The sequence below is a fragment of the Macrotis lagotis genome, chromosome 1 (assembly GCF_037893015.1).
Source record: "Macrotis lagotis isolate mMagLag1 chromosome 1, bilby.v1.9.chrom.fasta, whole genome shotgun sequence".
Classification (NCBI taxonomy): domain Eukaryota; kingdom Metazoa; phylum Chordata; class Mammalia; order Peramelemorphia; family Peramelidae; genus Macrotis; species Macrotis lagotis.
This window is the reverse complement of record NC_133658.1, coordinates 692647508-692669046: the sequence shown is the minus strand read 5'-3', so window position 1 is coordinate 692669046 and position 21539 is coordinate 692647508. Positions and strand designations below refer to the sequence as shown.

At 37.3% G+C, this 21539-nt stretch overlaps 1 protein-coding gene across 1 annotated transcript in view; it reads left to right on the top strand.

Moving 5' to 3' along the window:
* MYO3B (myosin IIIB) overlaps positions 1-7391 on the top strand; it is a 567258-nt gene extending 559867 nt beyond the window's left edge. Inside the window, exons 32-35 of the mRNA XM_074212806.1 lie at positions 4390-4395; positions 5746-5846; positions 6220-6266; positions 7233-7391. Of these exons, the coding sequence (XP_074068907.1) occupies positions 4390-4395; positions 5746-5846; positions 6220-6266; positions 7233-7371 (293 nt within the window). The 3' untranslated portion in view covers positions 7372-7391. The remainder of the gene's footprint in view (positions 1-4389; positions 4396-5745; positions 5847-6219; positions 6267-7232) is intronic.
* The last annotated feature ends 14148 nt before the right edge of the window (positions 7392-21539 follow it).

The window sequence follows — 21539 nt, the reverse complement described above, 5'->3', positions numbered from 1 at the left end:
CTATCTCTCTGCCTTAGAAATAGTTATTTCCATGGAAAAGAAGGTACTTTAGTTTTTATATAAATGTTATCATGTAGTGTTGGGAACCATTGTAAATTATTATTATCATCACCTGGTGCCTTTGAAATTACTTGAGATGTTGACAGTACAATTTGGAGCTGTTGCATTTTGTAAATAGTAGTCAACACCATTATGGAGAGTGAAATTTGTTGTCAGTGTCAAGGTCTGTGTCAGAGTCTGAATCGGGGTCTGTGTCAGCATCAAGAGGTCTCTGCAGCCAATCGCAGGTCCAGGGGTCTGGGTCTTGCCCAGAGCACACAGCACAGTCAGGCAGGCAGCCAAGGCCAAAAGAAAAACAGCAAGCAGGTTCTCCGCATCATGCTCATGGCACTGGTACCGACTCCTGCTGAGCAAGAAGCTTCATCCCCTGGGGCACTGCCTCAGAAACTTGTTGCTTTCTCCAGAGTCCTCCACTCTGGGATGTTGCTGGTTCTCTTGCTGTATCTGCTATGCCCTTCTTCCCGAATTTACTCAGATAGCACGCATATGTTTAGTCCCTGTTCAGGGGACAATATGTAGAGTCCCACTTCCTGGACTCTCTCAATCTTCTCCAGGCCAGCATTTGGGGGGGGGGGGGAGAGACAAGAATTACAAAGGAGACAAATACTCCATCAAGATCTCCAAATGCTCCATTTGTTCACCAAAACATCAGTGCCTAAATACATTTCCCGTCTCTAATCCACTCCCACTCCCATGATCTAGAGAAAGAAATGGCAACCTTATGATGCCCAAAGGCACCAGGTGGTGATAATAATAATAATAATAATAATAATAATAATAATAATAATAATTTACAACAGTTCCCAACAATGTAGGTACAACTTTTTAAAATCTTTTTTTTAATCTAGTATCTTATTTTTCCCTGGTTAGATGTAAAAAACATTTTTAAGATTCATTTTTTTAAAACAGTGAATTTCATATTTTCTTCCTTCCCCTCATCCCACCCACACCCCAGTGAGAAAGCAAGAAATTTGTTAAAGATTTTAAATATGGGGGTGACTAAGTGATGCAGTGGATAGAGCACTGGCTCTGGAGTCAGGAGGACTGAGTTCAAATATGACATCAGAAACTTGATACTTAGCCATGTGACCTTGGACAAGTCACTTTAACCCCATTGCCTTACAAAAATTAAAAAACAAAAACAAAAAAACTCAAAGATTTTAAATATGTAGTCATGTAAAGCATTTCCATAATAGTCATATTATGGAAAAGCAACTGATACCCCCTCCAAAAAAAAAAAAAAGAAACTTTGAGAAAAATGAAGTTTAAAAAAAGGTATGCTTCAATCTGTCTTCAGACACTATCAGTTCTTTCTCTGGGAATGAATAGTATTTTTTATCATAAGTCCTTCAGAGAAGGTACAACTTTGTAAAGAATTATTACAATAATAGTAACTGAAACATAAATATAAGTGGAGGACATGACATGACATGGAGATTAGGTGATTTTTCTGATAAATAAGAACAGTAAATGCATCCAAATGAATGATTAAGATCCAAAAATGGATTTTATGCTTTGAATCATCAAGTTTGGCTTTTTTTTTTTAGATTGAACAACTTATCTAGATAATGCTATCAGATATATATAGCTCATGATTTATTTCAAATCTGGATGAACATAGGAATTATTTCTTCTGGTTGGAAACCCTGCCAAATCAGACAGGTTTACAAGTAAAAGATTGGAACTGATCAAAATTTGTAGCTCTGCCTCACATATCCTAATTATCTTTCCAGGACTTCTGTCTATCATCCTAAATATTATAACCCAAGGAATTGCAGAATTTAGAATACTAGGTCTAAATGGGTCTCATTCATAATGTTAGCCCTGGGAGTACTGAAAGGACCTTATTCTAATTTTGCTTCATCTATAATAGAATACCTGTACCAACATCAGTCAAGTAAAACAGTTGGAAAAAAAATTCAATACCTGCCTTCTTTTTGAAGGGGGATATCTAAGGGTATGGAACATTGAGTATACTATCAGACTAGTTGCTGCATTGATTAGTTTTACTGAACTGTTTTTCCCCATTTTTCTATTTTATTCTTTATTAACATAGGAAATGATATATTGGAAAATAAAGCTGATAGGGCAGCAAGGTGACATAATGGATAGAGACTGTTCCTGTGACTTATGCTTAATAGGGGCTGGGGTAACCGTTATCTAACCAAGGTTCATCGTGCTGATGGAACCCACCCTTCTTGGGATATAAGAAGATCATATAGTGGATAGAGTACCAGGCCTAATGTCTTCCTGACTGGCCTTAGATGCTTACTAGCTGTATGACCCTTGGCAATTCACTTGACTCTATCTCAATTTTCTCATCTAGAAAATGATCTGGAGAAAGAAATGGCAAATAATTTCTGTATTTTTTCCAAGAAAATACAAAACAAAGTCATGAAGAGTCAGACAACCAAGATGATTAATAAAAACAAGAAAGTTAAAAAAAATTCAAGAAGGAATTCTCTGTATTAATTTGCTGTTATAAAATATAGAACATTAATAGCATATTAGGAGGTCAGGTTATATAAAAGAAAGAACATTAGGTCTGATTAGACATAAAAAGGTCTGAGCTCCAAGCTCTATTTTCCTCAGCTATATCACTGTGGGAATGATTTCTCTTTAACTCCACTCAGTTACTATTTCTTCATTTTAATACTGTTAATACCTTTATTATCTACTCAGATAATTGCTATGAATATCAAATGAGATTCCTCTATGTGGAAAGACTTTGAAACTACAGAGAAGTAGATGAGTATAAACTAATATTATTGCCAAAAGTTCCAGGGTATTTTTCATCAGGGTCCCTGAGACTGTTCCTGTGACTTATGCTTAATAGGAGCTGGGGTAACCTTTATCTAACCAAGATTCATCATGCTTATGGAACTCACCCTTCTTGGGATATAAGAAGATCATACCAGACAAGTATCAGCATAGATGGAGGTCAGAAATACAGAGCATCAAACCATGGTCTAGACAGACCCTTGGGGGAAAAACCAGAAATGGACTGAAAACTGGGGTTTTGCTACAAGATCCATATAGAAGTGAAGCTGGAGAGAGGGAAAGGAAAAGTTCAGGTTTCTGACCAAGAAGGTGTCAAGGTAGACATGGGTCCAATTGGTAGCAATGGAGAAAGGGCATGGTGAATACCTGAGAACCTTAAGCCTGTCTCCAGTCTTAGCCAAAGCCACTCCTCATTCTGCTACTGCCTCCAGGAAATCCACAGCCCAACTGATGTCCAGAGGATGTGAGCTATGGCTTTTACTAGAATACTAGAAGCAAAGATACCATTCTGCTTTGCAAATCAATACAACTGTCACTGAGCTCATTCTTCAGTTTTCAGTTCAAATAGCACATGTGCTTTTCCATTCTAAGGAAGCAATGTATAAAACCCTCTAACTATGGAATAATTGCTTTGAATAGTGACTCCCCCAAAGGAATTTTAAAATAGGATTCATTTTACAGAAATCCATTTTACATACAACTTTTTGGCAATTTATTTGTATTTATAATTATTTATTTTGTATCTCTAGGATATAGTATAGCACCTGGTAGGTGCTTAGTAAATACTTGTTGATTGGTTGATTGTGAATGAATGCATTTATTCCATAAGACAAAGCATATCCATAACAAGTTTGACTGCTTCCCCCCCCCCTTTTCAAGTGACTACTCTGTAGAGACAGGATTTAACTACTAAGTAGGAAAATCTTACATTACCACCGGAACAATCCCATCCTAAATAAAACTAATGTAAATTCTTAATATTTAAAAAAATATATTTCATGGGGAAAATATTAGAGTTAGAATCAAGAGATTTAGGTTTGAATCCTGTTTTTGACATTTACTACTTATATAATCACTAGTATAACAGTGATCGCAAGATCATAGATTTAGGTCTAATAGGAACCTTGGAAGTCATCTAACATAGGTCCTTTATTTACAAATGAGAAAACTCTAGGGCACTTAGCCTCAATGAATCAGCTTCTTCATAAGTAAAACAGGAATAATAATAATACCTGTAGGAACTATCCCTGACCCTTCAAGCTTCTTCATACACACACACACACACACACACACAAACACACAAACACACAGTGTTTCTGAGAGGATCAAATAAAATAATATGTAAAATATCTTGGAAACCATCAAATATTATGTAATTATTATTATTATTGTTATTATTTTATGGTTGTGTCCATTAATATGTCCAACTCCTGTATTTTCTTGCTACAAATACTAGAGTGGTTTGCCATTTCCTTCTCTAGCTCATTTTTATAGTTGAGAAAACTGAGACAGATAAGGCTAAGTGACATGCTCAGGGTCACATAGCAGGAAGTGGTTCAGGCCAAATTTGAACTTGGGGTCCTTTTGATACCAGCCCAGCACTCTTATCTAACTAGGATTCCACCTAAATCATCCTCCATTCATTTTAAAAGGGAGTGCCCCCAGTGTTTAAGGACATTAATATAAATATATATTTCTTCAATTCCTGTTAAATGAAAAGAAGGAAATAGGTGGTTACATTTTATATCTGTGCAATGCTAATGAACATTAAAAGGTGTTTTTTTAAAAATCCATAGAGAAAAATTGAAAACAAACTTGATAATAAATCTGCCATCATTAGACTTGGTAACTTCAGATACCATATTTCCTTTCTGGTGTTCCAAAGATTCTAACAAGGATTACTACCTGCAATCCTTAGAAATATCCCTGAGAATTAAATGGAAAATACTGGTTTCATTTATTTGGGCTGTGTTAGTAGAATCAAATCAACCAGCAATCCCATTAATAGCTAAGAGCCAGCTATTCTGATGTGTCTTTCTCTCCCCCAAAAAGTTACTGTATTTTAATAGCTTGATCAAATTGACATTAAGAATAAATGTTCTATAGATTGTTATTTATGAACTGTCAAGATCTCATAATAATAAGATCTCATTTCAAAGATGCAATGGAAAGACATCAGATTCCAAAAAAAAAAACCAATTGTTTGTAAAGGAAATGGACCATGGCTTAATTTGAAAACTTATTTTCTTTTCCATTCTAAGTGGTCTTGTAGGAGGTTTCCAAAACTAGGTCTATTACAAAGTAGATTCTTGGTGTTACCATTCAATTGACCTTTTCCTCCTCTTACTTCTACCACCTCTCAAGAATGCAAAGATCAATTGGATTTCTCAAAACATTTAACTAATACTAGATGGGGCCATATTTACCTCAACATACAATCCTCTAGAAGCTTTCCTTCTTCTCTGCCCTGCAGAGTGTGTGCTCCAGATGGCTTTTAACTCACTCTCTGATGAACTGCAAATTATCTTAAAGCAGCATCTCCCAGATTAGCTCCATTGTTTCATACTCTAATAGCCTAGGAAGGAAGCTGCCCCCTCTGTTTTGGGCTGAAGATGACCACTAACCAGGAGATTCCATTCCTGAATGCTCAGATAGGAGCTAGTCATTATGGCATAGGAAAGATAAGGGTAGAACTGGAAAGAAGTTAACACCTAACCCTTTTCTTAAAGGTAACTTCTCTCAAAGTTACTGTACTACAAAGTGTTCTCCAAACATCTATTACAATAGAACAAGCACATTTGTAGAAAGTACTCTTTTTTTTTTGGCCTAAATTTGCTCAAAGATATTTCTCGACACCTGGGATGGCTCAAAACCAAATTTTGTGTTCTCTTATTCTGGGTTCAGAAAATTGTGTCGAACAGAAGCTGAGAACACCTCGCAGAAGATGTCAGCAACCCAAAATGCTGAATAGCCCTGAGGATAACATGTACTATAACCAGTTAAACGTGAGTTCAAAGTGGCCATAAAGTGTTTTACTGGCTTTGTTTCCAGTTAATAATTCTGTTATTAATACCTGTTCCAGCCCCTCCAGCCCCACCCCCATGCTCTTCTCCTCTCCTCCTGAACATGTGCTTATGCTCTTTATCTGTTGCTTTCATGTCAGGATGTCTGCCTTCACGGTGAATAATTGATGCGGTTTATCAAAGACGAGCAAGATGCATGCTTCATCAGGCTCACTTGAGCCCTTTGATCAAAAAAATTATGCTGTGACTTCTGATATTATCAGCATCTGCTTGCATTCAACACAAAATCACTTTGAATTAAAAATTAACGACTTGCTGCTTTGCTTTGACTGTGTGTTCTTGGCCCTCTCCACAGGGAACTCTAGAATATCAAGGGAGCAAGAGGAAGCCAAGAAAATTTGGGTAAATATCTGTCTTCTTAGTTCTAAGCAACTGTAAACAGAAGGAGTCCTTTGTGATATTACAGAAAATGCAAAACTTTCTAGAGAGATTTCTAAAAATAAGCAATTAGAATGCTTGGCCATTATTAACATTGGGAACTTTAAAAAAAATAATAACAAGCATACGACTTTTATCTACTAGTATCTTAAGAAGGCTGTCCAATGACAGTGTTGGATTGGTTGGTCTTTAAGGTCCCTTTCGGGAAGGAACATTCTAATACTTTGGGAGTCTGTGAAATTGTCTCTCACTGACAAATGTTCTTTTCCATTCTTTCCCATGGGTACTCCAGAGAATTTTAGTTTCCTTTTAGTGTGAGAGGGATAGGAAGCTGTAGCCTTTTTCTATGGATTAGATGTAGCATGTAACCCCTTACACAATTACAATACACACACACACACACACACACACACACACACACACACACACACACACTACAGAATGACCCATAGATCAGAATTCTATCTTTACCTGCAAAGATGTCCCAAGGTCATTGGGTTTCTGATTCTTGGTTAGTAGTGAAAAAGAGACAAAAAGAAGAACTCAGGACTGATATTCTGGCTTTCAGAGAAAGCTCTTGCCTCTCTAAGTAACCAGAGACAATTTGTTTCCCATAAATCAGCAGTCCTCATATGATAACAACTTCCAGCCACAACTCTCTTTGCTTCATTATAAGTGTGTGACCCAGAAGTGAAAGGTGTGGCAGGCAATCATTAATCTCACAGGCCATACAGGTTCCCTACAAAGTGATTTAAAGAGAAAGAAAATCCTTTGGGATACCCTTCAAGCAATGACGCTTCCATGATTCCAGTCCAGTCCCATTCAGACTGTTTGTATAACATTAGCAGCCCTGCTGATGGTGATGACATTAGGAATGCTTTCACTCAGTTTTCTTTTCTCCACAAAATTAATTCCCTTTCCTTGTCATAGCCAAATCAAAGTGCTTGATGGTGAAGATGAATATTACAAATCATTGTCTGCTGTGGATTCTATCCCTGAAGAAGACTGCTCTGTCTACTGTTCCCCACTTTCCTCCTCCTCTGGAGGAGAGCCTTTGGCTAAAAGCTGAACTGCTACCTGCCCCTCAATCTGCTGCTGCTGCTACTGCTGCTGGTAAGAACAATCATTATTAAATCCCTGAGCCAGCCTTTAACCTAAAGGCACTGAAATCACATCAGGGAGTCTGTCTTCCCCTTGTTAAGTGACCCACCTTAACAAAGACACACTGTTATTTCTAGTACAAGCCACCTTATTTTCTGGTCCGTTATTTCAGACTTGACTCAGCAATTTGATATCACATGGCAAAAGAAGAATGACTTCTCACTGAGTGTTAGAATAACCTCTTAGCAAACATACACATACACACACACACACACACACACACACAGAATGTATGGCATTACATCATGTCCTGTTTGAGCAGAAACATCTGAAAACATGAATTTGACTTTCAAAACCACCCAAAAAGAGAAGAGGGCAGGGGAAATGCTAAAATCACAAGGAAGAGTAGGTCTGGCTTTTCAAAACATGCTCCTTAAAAGGGGGTATTTCACCATCCTCCAGTTCCAAGCTAAGAATGTTGCTCACAATGCTACTACTGGCTTCTACCATTGCTCGGCTCGATAAGTGTTTGCTCTCTAATTGATGGACTCCTTTCTCTGTGAGTAAAAATGAATTAAGCTGAAAAGATCAAATCAATTGAAGTAACAGAGGAGTGCTAGAGGGAATCATTTAACTGACCACATCATTATGGATTGTAAGCATTAATGCAGGTTTGGAAGTACACATAAAGCAAATGTGTAATGGGGGAGGAGGGAATAAGGTGTTTATTTTATTAAGCATTGAGATGTTCATAGAATGGCTGACTATTAACAATGGGAAGCAATAATAGCTCTCAGGCTACAGCTTGTTTTTCAAAATTTACAAATGGTTTATATATTTCGTGTTCAGAATTTTTTAAATTTAGTGTATTTTCAGTGAAAGAGTATCATTTCCCACCCATTCATTAAGTTTTTATCACCTTTTAAAGTCAGAAAGAATTTGTCTTGTCTGAAATAGTTTCAGAGCCATGTACAACCTTCTCTATTCTTATATGGATTTGGATTCTGTGTGTGTGTGTGTGTGTGTGTGTGTGTGTGTCTGTCTGTCTGTCTGTCTGTCTGTATCACTCTGTCTCTGTCTCTCTCACTCGGTGTATGTCTGTCTCTGTCATCTTTCTCTATGTGTCTGTCTCTCTGTCTCTCTATCTCTGTCTCTCTCTGTCTCTCTGTCTCTCTCTCTCTCTCTTTCTCTCTTTCTCTCTCTCTCTTCATTTTTGCTAATCACACTGTCTACTCATTAATGACCACTAACAATCTGACCTAATTGATTTTATAAACCAACCTGAATAGCAAGGTAGAGAAGGCAATGTGGTGGAAAGAGCAATCATCAGGCATGATTTCAGAGGAGTAACAATGATGCTGAACTGGTGAACTGAGGAAAATATTCTCAAAAATGGTCACTATGTTGATTTGCTTTACTTTGTTATAAGGGAAGTAGCCAGGGATAGGGAAGAAGTGGGAAAGAGTGATATTGATATAAAAAAAGAACGTTGATACTAAAACAAAAGACAAAAGGCAAGTGGGTTTAGAATTCAAACATCTGGAGTCAAGTTTTGTCACTGACAAGCTATGTGATCAAGTCCCTTGATGTCTTTGAATTCAGTTTCCTTACCTAGAGATAAAGTATCTGACACATAGCAGACACTTAAATTTTATGACTATTGACTTACTGACTAATCAACTTCTTTATAGAATGGAGAAAACAGCCCTTAACCCATCTACCTTACAAAGTGGTTGTGCAAAAGTGCTCAACAAATGTGTGCTCACTGTCACAATATTATAAATACAAACTAATGTTACTGGTGTAACCTTATGACCAGGAACACAGTTATTCAACCTGTATCAAAACTGTAGTACGTATTTGCATATTTAGACAAGGTATTCCAGCACCCATCCTTTTGACTCAATTTGTTTACACAGTGCTCTCATTATTTGAGATCATATGAATTTGGGATTTCGTGGTTGTTGTTTGGTCCTTTCAGTTACATCTAACTGTTCATCACTCTGATTTTTTTTCTATTAAATATTTTATTATCCCCAGTTATATGTAAAGACAATTTTTAGCATTCATTTTTTAAATTTTAAGTTCCAAATTTTCTCTGTCCCTTCTTCATCCCCCCTCCCTGAAACACTGATATACATGGTCAATCATGTAAAACATATCACCGGGGTGGCTAGGTGGTGCAGTGGATAGAGCACCAGCCCTGGAGTCAGGAGTACCTGAGTTCAAATGCGGCCTCAGATATTTAATAATTACCTAGCTGTGTGGCCTTGGGCAAGCCACTTAACCCCATTGCCTTGCAAAAAAAAAAAAAAAACTAAAACAAATCACCCTTTAGTCATGTTGTAAAAGAAGATTCAGACCCAAACAAAAAAATACGGAAAAATAAAGGAAGTGAAAAAAAGTATGCTTTAATTGGCATTCAGATTCTATCATTTCTTTCTCTGGGAGTGGAAAGCATGTTTCATCTTGAGTCCTTTAGAATTGTCTTGGAGCACTGCATTGCTGAGAATAACCAGTTCATTCACAGTTAATCATCATACAGTATTGCTATTTCTGTGTGCAGTGTTCTGGTTCTACTATGGTTCTAATTCATTTCGTATCTGTCCATAAAAGTCTTTTTCAGGTTTTTCTGAAGTCAACCTGCTCATATAACACAGCATTATTCCATTACAATCATACAGCACAACTTGTTCAACTATTCCCCAACTGATGGACATTCCCTCAATTTCTAATTCTTTGCCACTACAAAAAAGAGCTGCTTTAAATATTTTTGAACTGATAGATCCTCCCTGACTTTTTAAAAATCTCTTTGGGATACAGATCTAAAAGTGGCATTGCTGAATCAAAGGGTATGCATAGCTTTATAGCCCTTTGGGCAAAGTTCCAAATTGTTTTCCAGAATTGTCGAATTGGTTCACAACTCCACCAATAGTTCATTAATGTCCATTTGGGGTTTTCTTGGCAGAAATATTGGAGTGGTCTGTAATTTCCTTTCCAGCTCATTTTACAAATGAACAAACTGAGGCAAACAGGGTTGCCAAGGTCACCCAGCTAGTAATTGTCTGAGGCTGGATTTTAACTCATGAAGATGAATCTTCCTGTCTTCATCTGACACTCTATCTGCTATTCCACTTAGCTGCCCCATGAGTTGGTTAAAAAGCATTTTTTAAAGTGTTGCTGTGAACTAAATCCTGGTTTATAGAGTTGGGATCACAGAATTTAGAGCTAGTATAGAGACCTATCAATTTAAAGATGGACAGAGATGTAACAGCAAGTTTGTAGTCCAGGCAAGCACCACAAACCACACCTCGGCAAGCAGTATGGAAGGCACTCACAAATCTAATACTTTAAACAAATTAATTTGAGGGCAACTTAGAGAGAAACCTCAAGATAGAAGGCTTGTAGAGAAGGACAGATCCCAGGGCATTGGCCCCTATAGATGGAGACCCTGAGGCTACTTGAGAGGTTATCTCAAAGGGAAAGAACACAGCAAGACTGGATTGTAGACCCATCATCTGGTAACTTCATATTTTAGTCAATTATTCTACATAAATAGTTGCTAAGATCACTTGTTTCTACCTACTGAAGAAGTAAAAATGTCATCAGTGTCCTCTAAATTTAGATGCCTATAGGCAAATCCTTTTGCTCCACCTTAATTTGCTCCACCCGAATTATGTCTGGACTAATGAGGAAATTGAAGTCCAAAGATGAATTGTATATAGTCAACACACTGGTGATCCCTAAGGCAGTAAATGATAGTTTCAAGCTCAGACTTCATTTTTTTTTTTAGGTTTTTGCAAGGCAAACGGGGTTAAGTGGCTTGCCCAAGTCCACACAGCTAGGTAATTATTATTAAGTGTCTGAGACCAGATTTGAACCCAGGTACTCCTGACTCCAGGGCCAGTGCTTTATCCACTATGCCACCTAGCCGGCCCTTCGGACTTCATTTTAATGAATATTTAGCAGGTATTTGCTATGGACAAGACATTCTGCTATTTGTTAGCAGTGCAAAAACAAATTGAAACAGTCTCTGCCTAACTTTTATTCTAATTAGGGGATATAATATGCATGTGTTGCTATTGTTGTTGAGTCATATTTGACTCTTCATGAGTCCATTGGGGTTTCTTGACAAAGATATGGGAGGGGTTTTCCATTTCCTTCTCCAGTTCATTTTGAGGTTGAGGAAACTGAGGCAAACAAAGGTTAAGTGATTTGCCAGGTTCATATAGCTACTAAGTGTTTGAGTCTGGCTTTGAGGATTTAAATTCAGATCTCCTAGAGTCCAGGCTTAGTGCTCTTTCCACCAGTAGCACTGAGCTGGTCATTAAAGGAAGAACAGAGGATTTCTCTTTGGCTAAGATGAAGAAGTGGTATATTCCTAGGTCTGAAGACCTGCCTGTGGGACTCACAAAGCAGACCAAGCAAGGCATGTCCTCCTTAGGGAATATCTAGTAGGCTGAATATGGTAGTTGTACTAAAATATAAAGTGTGTAAAGTGAAATAATGTAGAGAGCAAAGCTGAAAAAGGGAGATCGGGGCTAGATTGTGAAAAGAATTAAATACTAGCATATGGAGTTTGTAGTTTATCACAGAAATAATGAGACCTTGAAGATTTGTGTAGTTCTTACTGGGTTTTTTTTTAAGCAAGGGAATGAGATGATCAGGTACTGAATCTTGGGAAAATTATCTTGGCAGCTATGAAGGTTGGATTAGAAAGGGGAGATTAAAAGCGAGAAGATTAATTAGGAGCTAATTAGAGAGTCCAAATGAGAAGTAATGAGGCCTGAGCTAAGGTGGTAGGCATATGACTGGACCCATAGAAATAGGTGAATGATGTATAAGATGATGTGGCAATAAGGCAACTTTTATGAGGAACAAATATTGTGATAAAAAGGAAAGAGCACTAGCTCTAAATTCAGATCTCACTTTTGAGACTTATTATGTATATGTTGTATAACTTCCTTGGGCTTCCATTTTCTCATCTATAAAAAAATGGATGGTTGAGCTAGTTTCTTTCTATCTCAAGATCATCCTGAGTTAAGGGAAATGATAATAATCCCATAATAAAAAGACAGATCTCAAAATATCCTTTAGAATTCAACACATTAAATGTACTGGAACCAGACCATGATCATAAACAGAACCATATTCCACAATTATCCCAATATAATATTGAAATTTAAGACTATATTTGATAGGTGAAACTGTGCCAAAGATTCCTAATTCCCAAGTTACACAGAATTTTTTTTAAAAAACTCTTAAAATTTAGAGAATTCTCTAGCAGAAGAAATTAAAATGTAGGGAAAAGGATGAAATGTGACTCTTCCCCCTTGTCCTGTTTTCTATTCTTGTCCCAAAGATGCATCCATCAAGCCTATAGAAAATGAGTTGACATCCAAATACTTTTATTCAATTACTGATAAATGATTTTTTCATCTCTTTAAATAGGTCATAGAACATTAAGTATAAACCAGTAAAACTACAATAATGATTTGTCCAGAACTGTTTGTATCTGAACTTCATTGAAAAAGATGAAAAGGGGGGCAGAGCTAAGGTGGCAGTGTGAGGGCAGGAATTCCCAGAAACTCTTCGCCCAAAAGCTCCAAAAGCCATAAAATTATGACTCTAGCTATATTTCAGAGGGGCAGAGCCCACATAAAAACTGAGTGAAACAATTTCCCAGTCCAAGACAACTTTGTAGAACCACAAGAATGGTATATTCCACCTGGACCAAGATTGGAAGAGCCACAGTGCAGCTGCAGCAGCACCTTGCCTAGCAAAATATCTCTAGCCTTCCAGGAACAGCCTTCAGGTTAACTGGGTTCCTGGGGGCTCTGGGTCTGTGACAGTGGATTGGTTTCCAGATCCCTTGGTCTGGGGATCACCAGGGACAGCTTGGAGGGTCAGCAGGAAAACTCTGCCACAGCAGAGTGAGCATGGAGCCCAGGCCAGTGCCTCAGAGCAGGCCCACAGTGGGAACTGCAGAGTCACCCAGCAGCTGCTTCAAGAGTGCTCTACCCATGAATGGTAAGGGGATGGGGAAAGACTGTAGAGGTCTCTCTCCTATCCCTGGGGGCAGGACTCTGCTGCTTTGCACATAATCAGATCCTGGTCCCAGTCTGGGGCCTCCGATTTCCATAGCTGAACAAGGACCTTCCTCACAGCTCCAGGGCAGAGGAGAGAGCTTGTGGTCATCCACAGACCAAAGCACAGATCAAGAGTACTCAGATCTCCTCATAAGACCTTGAAGGAATTGAAGTTCCTGGGGGGGGGGGGGTATTCCCAAAACCCTCCAAAGCTTTGGAAGTATGGTAAATCAGACCACAGGCTGAGGAAATGAGCAAACAACAGAAAAAGAAGAGCCTGATATAGAAAATTACTTTGGTTCCATGGAGGATCAAAATATACACTCAGAAGATGATGAAGTCAAAGCTTCTGTATCTAAAGCCTCCAAGAGAAATAAGAATTGGTCTCAGGCTTTAGAAGAGCTCAAAAGAAGACTTTGAAAAGCAAGTAAAAAAGGTAGCAGAAAAAAATGGGAATAGAAATGAGAGTGATACAGGTAAATAGTGAAAACTAAGTCAGTAGCTTGGTGACACTGATGATCGGATGAAGGAGATACAAAAAATACTGAATAACATGTTAAAAACCATCTTAGGTCAAATGGAAAAAGCAATCAAAAAGGCAAATGATAAGAATTCCTCAAAAAGCATATTTGCTCAGTTGGAAAAAAGGAGATTAAAAAAAAGTTCTCTGAAGAAAATAGCTACTTCAAATGTAGAATGGAGCTAAAAGAAGCTGATGACTTTGCAAGAAATCAAAAAAACACTAAAATAAAATCGAATGAAAAACTAAAAGAAAATATGAAATATCTCATTGGATAAAAACTGATCTGGAAAACAGATGCAGAAGAGATAATTTAAAAATTATTGGGTTACCTGAAAATCATTACCAGAAAAAGAGCCTGACTTCATTTTCCAAGAAATAATCCAGGTGGCAGCTAGGGGGCACACTAGAACACTAGTCTTTTAGTCAGAAGGACCTGAGACACTTTTTTTGGTAAGGCAATGGGGTTAAGTGACTTGCCCAAAGTCATACAGCTAGGTAAATATTGTGTATTTGAGACTGGATTTGAACACAGGTACTCCTAACTCCAGGTCAGTGTTCTATGCACTGTGCCACCTAGCCACCACTTCTGACACTTAATAATTACCTAGCTGTGTGACCTTGGACAAGTCACTTAACTCCATTGCCTTCCAAAAAGAAAAGAAATAATCCAGCAAAATTGCCCTGAGATCCCAGAAGCAGAGGGTAAAATATAAATTGAGGGAATCCACCAATCACCTCCTGAAAGAGATTCCTCCCCACAAAAAAATGTCCCAGGAAGATTATAGCCAAATTTCCAAACTAACCCAAGTCAAAGAGAAAATATTGTAAGCAATCGGAGAGAAACAATTCAGCTACCATGGTGCTCCAGTCAGGATTACATAGGATTTAGCAGCATCTACTTTAAGGGCTTGAAGGGCTTGGAATTTGATATTCTGGAAGGCAAACGAACTTGAGTTACAATCAAGAATCAACTATCCAGTAAAACTGAACATCCTCTTTCAGGGGAAAAGACGAACATTTAATGAAATATGGGACTTTTTTCCTTTATTTTTTTTTGCAAGGCAAACAAGGTTAAGTGACTTGCCCAAGGCCACACAGCTAGGTAATTATTAAGTGTCTGAGACCGGATTTGAACCCAGGTACTCCTGACTCCAGGGCTGGTGCTTTATCCACTATGCCACCTAGCCGCCCCAAAAATATGGGACTTTCAAACTTTACTGTTGAAATGACCAGAGCTGAACAGAAAGTTCAGTCTCCAAGTACAGGACTCAGGGGAAGCATAGAGAGGATGGATGGGAAGAACTAATTATGAGGGATTTAATGATGCTGAACTGTGTGTATTCCTGCTTGAGAAGAAGATAGTAGTAACTCATATGAACCTTCTAATTAATAAGAGCAGTTAGAAGAAGCATAAATAGGTGGCACAGTGGATAGAGCACCAGCAAGACACAGTGGGGAGCTGAAAATGAAGGTATAATATATGATAAAGGCGGAGTTGATGGGAAAGAAAGGAATGTTCTAGGAGAAAGGGAAAGGAAAGATATAATAGTTTAAGATATTTCACATTTAAAAGTCAAGAAAAAGCTTTTGCAATGGAGTGGGAGGAGGAAGATGAGGGGTAATGAGTGAACCTTCATTCTCGTTACAATGACTCAGAGAGGAAATAATATACACACTCAATAGGGTATAGAAATATCTTAGCCTAAAAAATAGAGGAAAGGTCTGGGATAAAGGGTTCAAGGGGAGTATAGGGGAGGAGTAGGTGATAGAATAGAGGGAAGATCATGGGAGAGGGTAGTCAGATACAATAAACTTCTGAGGAGGGACATGGTGAAAGGAGAGAGAGAATAGAATAAATTCGAATAGGGAAGAACAGAAGGGAGTTAACAATAGCAATTGTAGGCAAAAATATTGAAGCAATTTCTCTAAAGAACTTATGATGAAGAATGTAACCCAACCCAGAGGCAGAGTTGATGATATCTGAACCCAGACTGAAATACAATTTTTTTCCTCTCACTTCATTTCTCTTGAAGTTTCTCTATCTTTGGGGGGGGGGGATGTGTATTTACAACAAGATTACTCTAATAATGTAAAAATAAATCAATCAATCAAAAAAAGGAAAAAGATGAAAAAAGAAATGAATAATACTGCTATTAATATACACCAGGGTTCAGAAATTAAATGACTCTAAATGAAATATGTAAAAAAAAAAACTTCTCAACCAGAATTATGTGAAGCTTTAAGGATAAATGAGTGTATCACATTAGCTAATTGCTAAAAAAGGATCCTACAGGAAATCATGCAGGATAACTAAGTTTTGCTCTGAAAAGTTATAAAGGAGAATATCTAGAGTATGAAGCACTAGGTCAAGAAGAGGAAACAAAGAAGTGGAAGGCCCTGAGGAGACAGGAAGCATCATTAGATCATTAGGTATTGATCCTCAAAGGAAGATAGGATACTTGAATGAAAGGGGAGGATTGAGGGGACAATAAGTATAACAATTTTGCTTAGGATCAGTCCTGCTTCATGTATGACTATGACTATAGGGACACCAAATATCAAGATTAAAAATTTTAAATGTTGATGAAATATTTGGTTTTTATGTTAGAGTTCAGTAGTGTCCAACTCTCCATGACCCCATTTGGGCCTTTCTTGGCAAAGATACTGGATTGGTTTGCCATTTTCTTCCCCTGCTTATTTTACAGATAAGGAAGCTGAGGCAAACAGAATTAAATGACATTCCATGAGCATACAGCTAATAATTTGAGACTGGATTTGTATTCAGGAAGATGAGTCTTCCTGACTCCAAGTCAGCATTCTATTCATTGCACCACCTAGTTGCTTTGGCAGGTTTTATATACATAAGAACAAACATCTGGTTATTTACTTTTAATTATCTGGGTTACTGACCATATGTGAAAATGTTTTGTTCAGATTTTTTAAAAATAAAATCATAGAATTTCACTGTTTGAAGCAATTTAGAAGTCATCCAATCCAACTTCCCATACAATTAAGGGATCATTTACAGCACCCTTGACAGCTGCACATCCAACCTCTGCTTAAATGCTACCTGCTAGTTATTAGCTAGTGTACTGTTAGCTAGCTATTTCTTTATATTGAACCAAAATCTGCCATCTTGTAACCACCCAATCATCCAAATTGATAGCTATCATGTCTCCCTTACCCTCTTCTTTAGACTAAACACTAACCATTCTCCACCTAATCCTCTTGTGACATGGTTTTTAGACCTTTCACTCTCCTGGATGTGTCCTCTAGCTGCACTCTTGTTTAGCAGTATCTCTATTAAAATGTGATGTGTAGAATATAACACAAATGTCTAGACATTGTCTTTCAGGTTGTGCAAAGTTCAATATTAGTATTACCTTCCTTGATCTGTATGTTTAAACTTCTGCTAATGTATCCTAAGATTGTGTGTTTGTATATGAGTGTCTGTGCATGTGTCTATGTGTGAGATACAGCAGAGTACCATGTCTGGAATCTGGAGACCTATGTAAGACATTTACTAGATGAATGTATTTAAAAATCGGATCATTTTCCTTGGTAATTGAGCCTAAGTATAAAGGACAATTAGATGGTGCAGTAGATAGAAAAGTGGGCTTAGCATCAGAAAGACTCATCTTCATGAGTTCAAATCCAACCTCAGACACTAGGCAAGTCACTTAACCCTGTTTGCCAGGTTTCCTCATCTCTAAAATGAAGTAAAGAAGAAAATGGCAAAACCCCTCTCATATATCTGTCAAAAAAATCACAAATGGATTCACAAAGAGTTGAACATGACTTAAAAACCGTATCCTACTCTTCATTCATATCAGTCAAATAAAATTCCCAGCCCTTGGACATATGACTTGCTAAGTCAGATCTCTTCTACATTTGGGCAATTAATCTCTTTAATCAAAGTGTTTATTTTTATCTTTATCCTTATTAAATTTTATCTTATTTAGTTTTGTCCCATGAGTTTTCCATTCATTCTAAGCAGCTTCTTGGTTTATCCTTCATAATCTGTCCTAACTATAGTCACATCCATGCCATATACATGGGAATTTGGAGCAATATTCTTTATCCTGGCTGAGGTAATTTTGAATCTTATTCTTTCATCTAGCATATTAGTTATATCTTACAATTTGGCTTCAATTATAAATATAATAAACACATCATCAATATCTTTCTACACATATCATGTTTGACTGTTACATAGCTAATAGTACTTTCTTTCCTGCATATATAGATATAATGAAACTTTCTTTCATTTAGGTTATATCAAACTCTTCCTTCCACCATGCATTATTAGTATTAGTCACCTTCATTTTCTCTTTCATGATTCAATGAGGTACAATAAAATTAGATCATACCAGTGCATTTACCAACTCTTAGAAATTGAAACTTTCCCTTTAATCTAAAAAGCTAAAAAGAAAGTAAAGTAATTGAAAGATTTCCTCTTCCCTTCAGCTATCTCATCATTGCTGATCTCCTTTTGACTTCATTTTGGCTTAGCTTACTTTATCTTCCTACTTATCTTTACAACCTCCCCTCAGATAACACCAGAGAAACAGCCTGCATCAATAATTTTTCAGCTTAAAATGCCACTCCTACTTAAGAATTGACCTTCAACTCTAAATTTCCAGAAGAAACACCCTTTGCACTATGGTACCCATTAGTGGCAGCCAATTTTTACATGAAAAGACTTGAACTGACATGAGAGCAACATCAATGACTTTATGTCACAAGATTCATAACCTAAACATAAAATATTTGCTACAGATCATTGGCATTTTTAGCCATTTGTAAATTGTCCAATTTCTCCCCTGAAACATTATCCAAAAAAATGTTATCTATCTGACTTGTCCCTTCTCAAGCATAAAAAGGGTAAATCAAATGACAGGTCAGGGAAATAGTCTATTTCTACACTTAAACTCAACATAACTTTACAGAAAAAAAAGAGTTTAATCAAGGATCAACAATTTAGTCTGTTATTCAAGACAAACAAGGGAAAAACAAAACAAAACAAGTATAGAAGATATCAGTATAGCCCATATAAAAACTATGGCAGCCTTTATCCAACTCACACTCACACTGAGTTGGATGCAAGATTATTGACTGGCTACTTCTCCCCTTCATGCTCTAGGACTATCCGTATGGAGTAGTGAGATTTTCTCTAATCAGCTTGAGTCCCCTTTTTCCAATGGCTCTCCCTAATAATCAATCACCACTTACAGATTTTTCTTCCATATAAAATCAACTCAGAAAATAGTTCCCCAATATCAATTTATTCCATTAACATAAATTAACTTTTACAAAGAGATTTACAAAAATGACATATCAGAAACATTAGTTACAAAGTATTTCCCAATGCACCAACCCTCCCATCTCACCTCATTCCCCCCATAAGGAGAGCAAACCCAAAATTAAAATGATATCTCTTAATTGTTGGATAATTAAGTAGGACATAGAACCTCAGTACCCTGCCCTATAGATTGGACTTACTACATATAGTTCTGCATAGGTCCTGCACAGGAAATATATTCTTTACTAGACTTGGCTGCTAGGATACCTGGGTACAGACTCCAACTCCTGGACCTCTGATGGTTCACTATTTCGAGATTTGGAAACTCGCAAGTCATAGGCATCTCTAATACTTCTTACTCTGAAGTGGAGATCAGACCCTGTCATTGCAAATACTCAGAATCAGGCTTACTACCATCCATACGAGCAATTAACTCAGGCAGAACACACTGTTGTAGGATCCTGGGGCTTAGGCTCTCATTGCCTTGTCTCTCTTTAGGTTCATATATAACCAGGAGTACAGATTGTGGCAACTAAAAATATTAATAAAAATAAATTGAATTGTTGTAAGCCTATCGACCATGTTTTCATGGGTTGGAAGAGGGACTATGGAGGAAGATAAAGACCATAAAAAGGATACTAACCTTGGTACTGGATATACTTGGAGATCAATTCAACTCAATAAATTTCTAAGTACTTACACAATCTGGTATGTAATGGATCCACTGGTGGAGAATTTTTAGGACAAGAATTAGATGAGAATGTATAAATAAATTTCAGCCTATACTAATCAAAGGTATACCCACATTAATCAGAAACCTATGTTCTTTTAAAATATGTTGTACTATGCCCAAAGGGCAACAAAAATGTGCATACCCTTTGATCCAGCAATACTATTACTAGGCCTATACCCTGAAGAGATGATAAAAAAGGGTAAAAACATCACTTGTACAAAAATAGTCATAGCAGCCCTCTTTGTGGTGGCAAAGAATTGGAAATCAAGTAAATGTCTTTCAATTGGGGAATGGCTTAGCAAACTGTGGTATATGTATGTCATGGAACACTATTGTTCTATCAGAAACCAGGAGGGATGGAAATTCGGGGAAGCCTGGAGGGATTTGCATGAATTGATGCTGAGCGAGCAGAGCAGAACCAGAAAAACACTGTACACCCTAACAGCAACATGGGGGTGATGATCAACCTTTATGGACTTACTCATTCCATCAGTGCAACAATCAGGGACAGTTTGGGGCATCTGCAATGGAGAATACCATCTGTATCCAGAGAAAGAACTGTGGAGTTTGAACAAAGACGGGCTATTAACTTTAATTTAGAAAAAGCCTGATATCTTATTGTCTGATCTTGATGTCTCTTATACTTTATGTTTCTTCCTTAAGGATATGATTTCTCTCTCATCACATTCAATTTGGATCAGTGCATACCATGGAAACAATGTAAAGACTAGCAAATTGCCTTCTGTGGGGGTGGGAGGAGGGAAGTAAGATTAGGGGGAAAATTGTAAAACTCAAAGTGAAGAAAATCTTCAAAGTCAAAAACAACATGTTATAGAACAACAAATCTCCTAGTTGGGGAGTTGCTCTGAAGCAACTGCACAGATGACTTTAAGATAGTTCTAGTTATCAGCAAATTTTTTTCTTGTTAGTGAACTGAAATTTGCCTCTCAGCAATCTCCATTTAGTGTTCTGACTTTTAGGCCAAGTAAAATGAGTTTAATCCTTCTTCCAGTGTCTGTGCTTTGACAACTATTTAATTTTTATTGGTCAGAATGGGGTCAAATGCCCATTCCCTTCACCATTTACTCCTTTTTAATTCGATTTTCTTTTCTTTTAAATTTCAAATTCTTTCCCTCCCTCTTCTCCTACTCATTAATATATTAAGAAAAATAAACCAATTGCAAATATGTTTAGCTATGTAAAACAAATTTAGTGTGGCTTAAGAAAAAGAAAGGTATAGAAGATAATAAGCTTCCCTCTTCACCCTAAATCTATCCACTCCCTATATGGAAAAGGACAACATGTTTCATCATGAGTTCTTTAGAACTGTGATTTGCCATCATGTTGATCAGAGTTACTAAGTCCTTCAGAGGTGATTATCTTTGCAATATTGCTGTAGCTATATAAATTGTCCTCCCAATTCTATTCAATTCATTTTGCTTCAGTTCATAAAAATCTTCCTAAGTTTCTCTGAAACCATCCCTTTCAA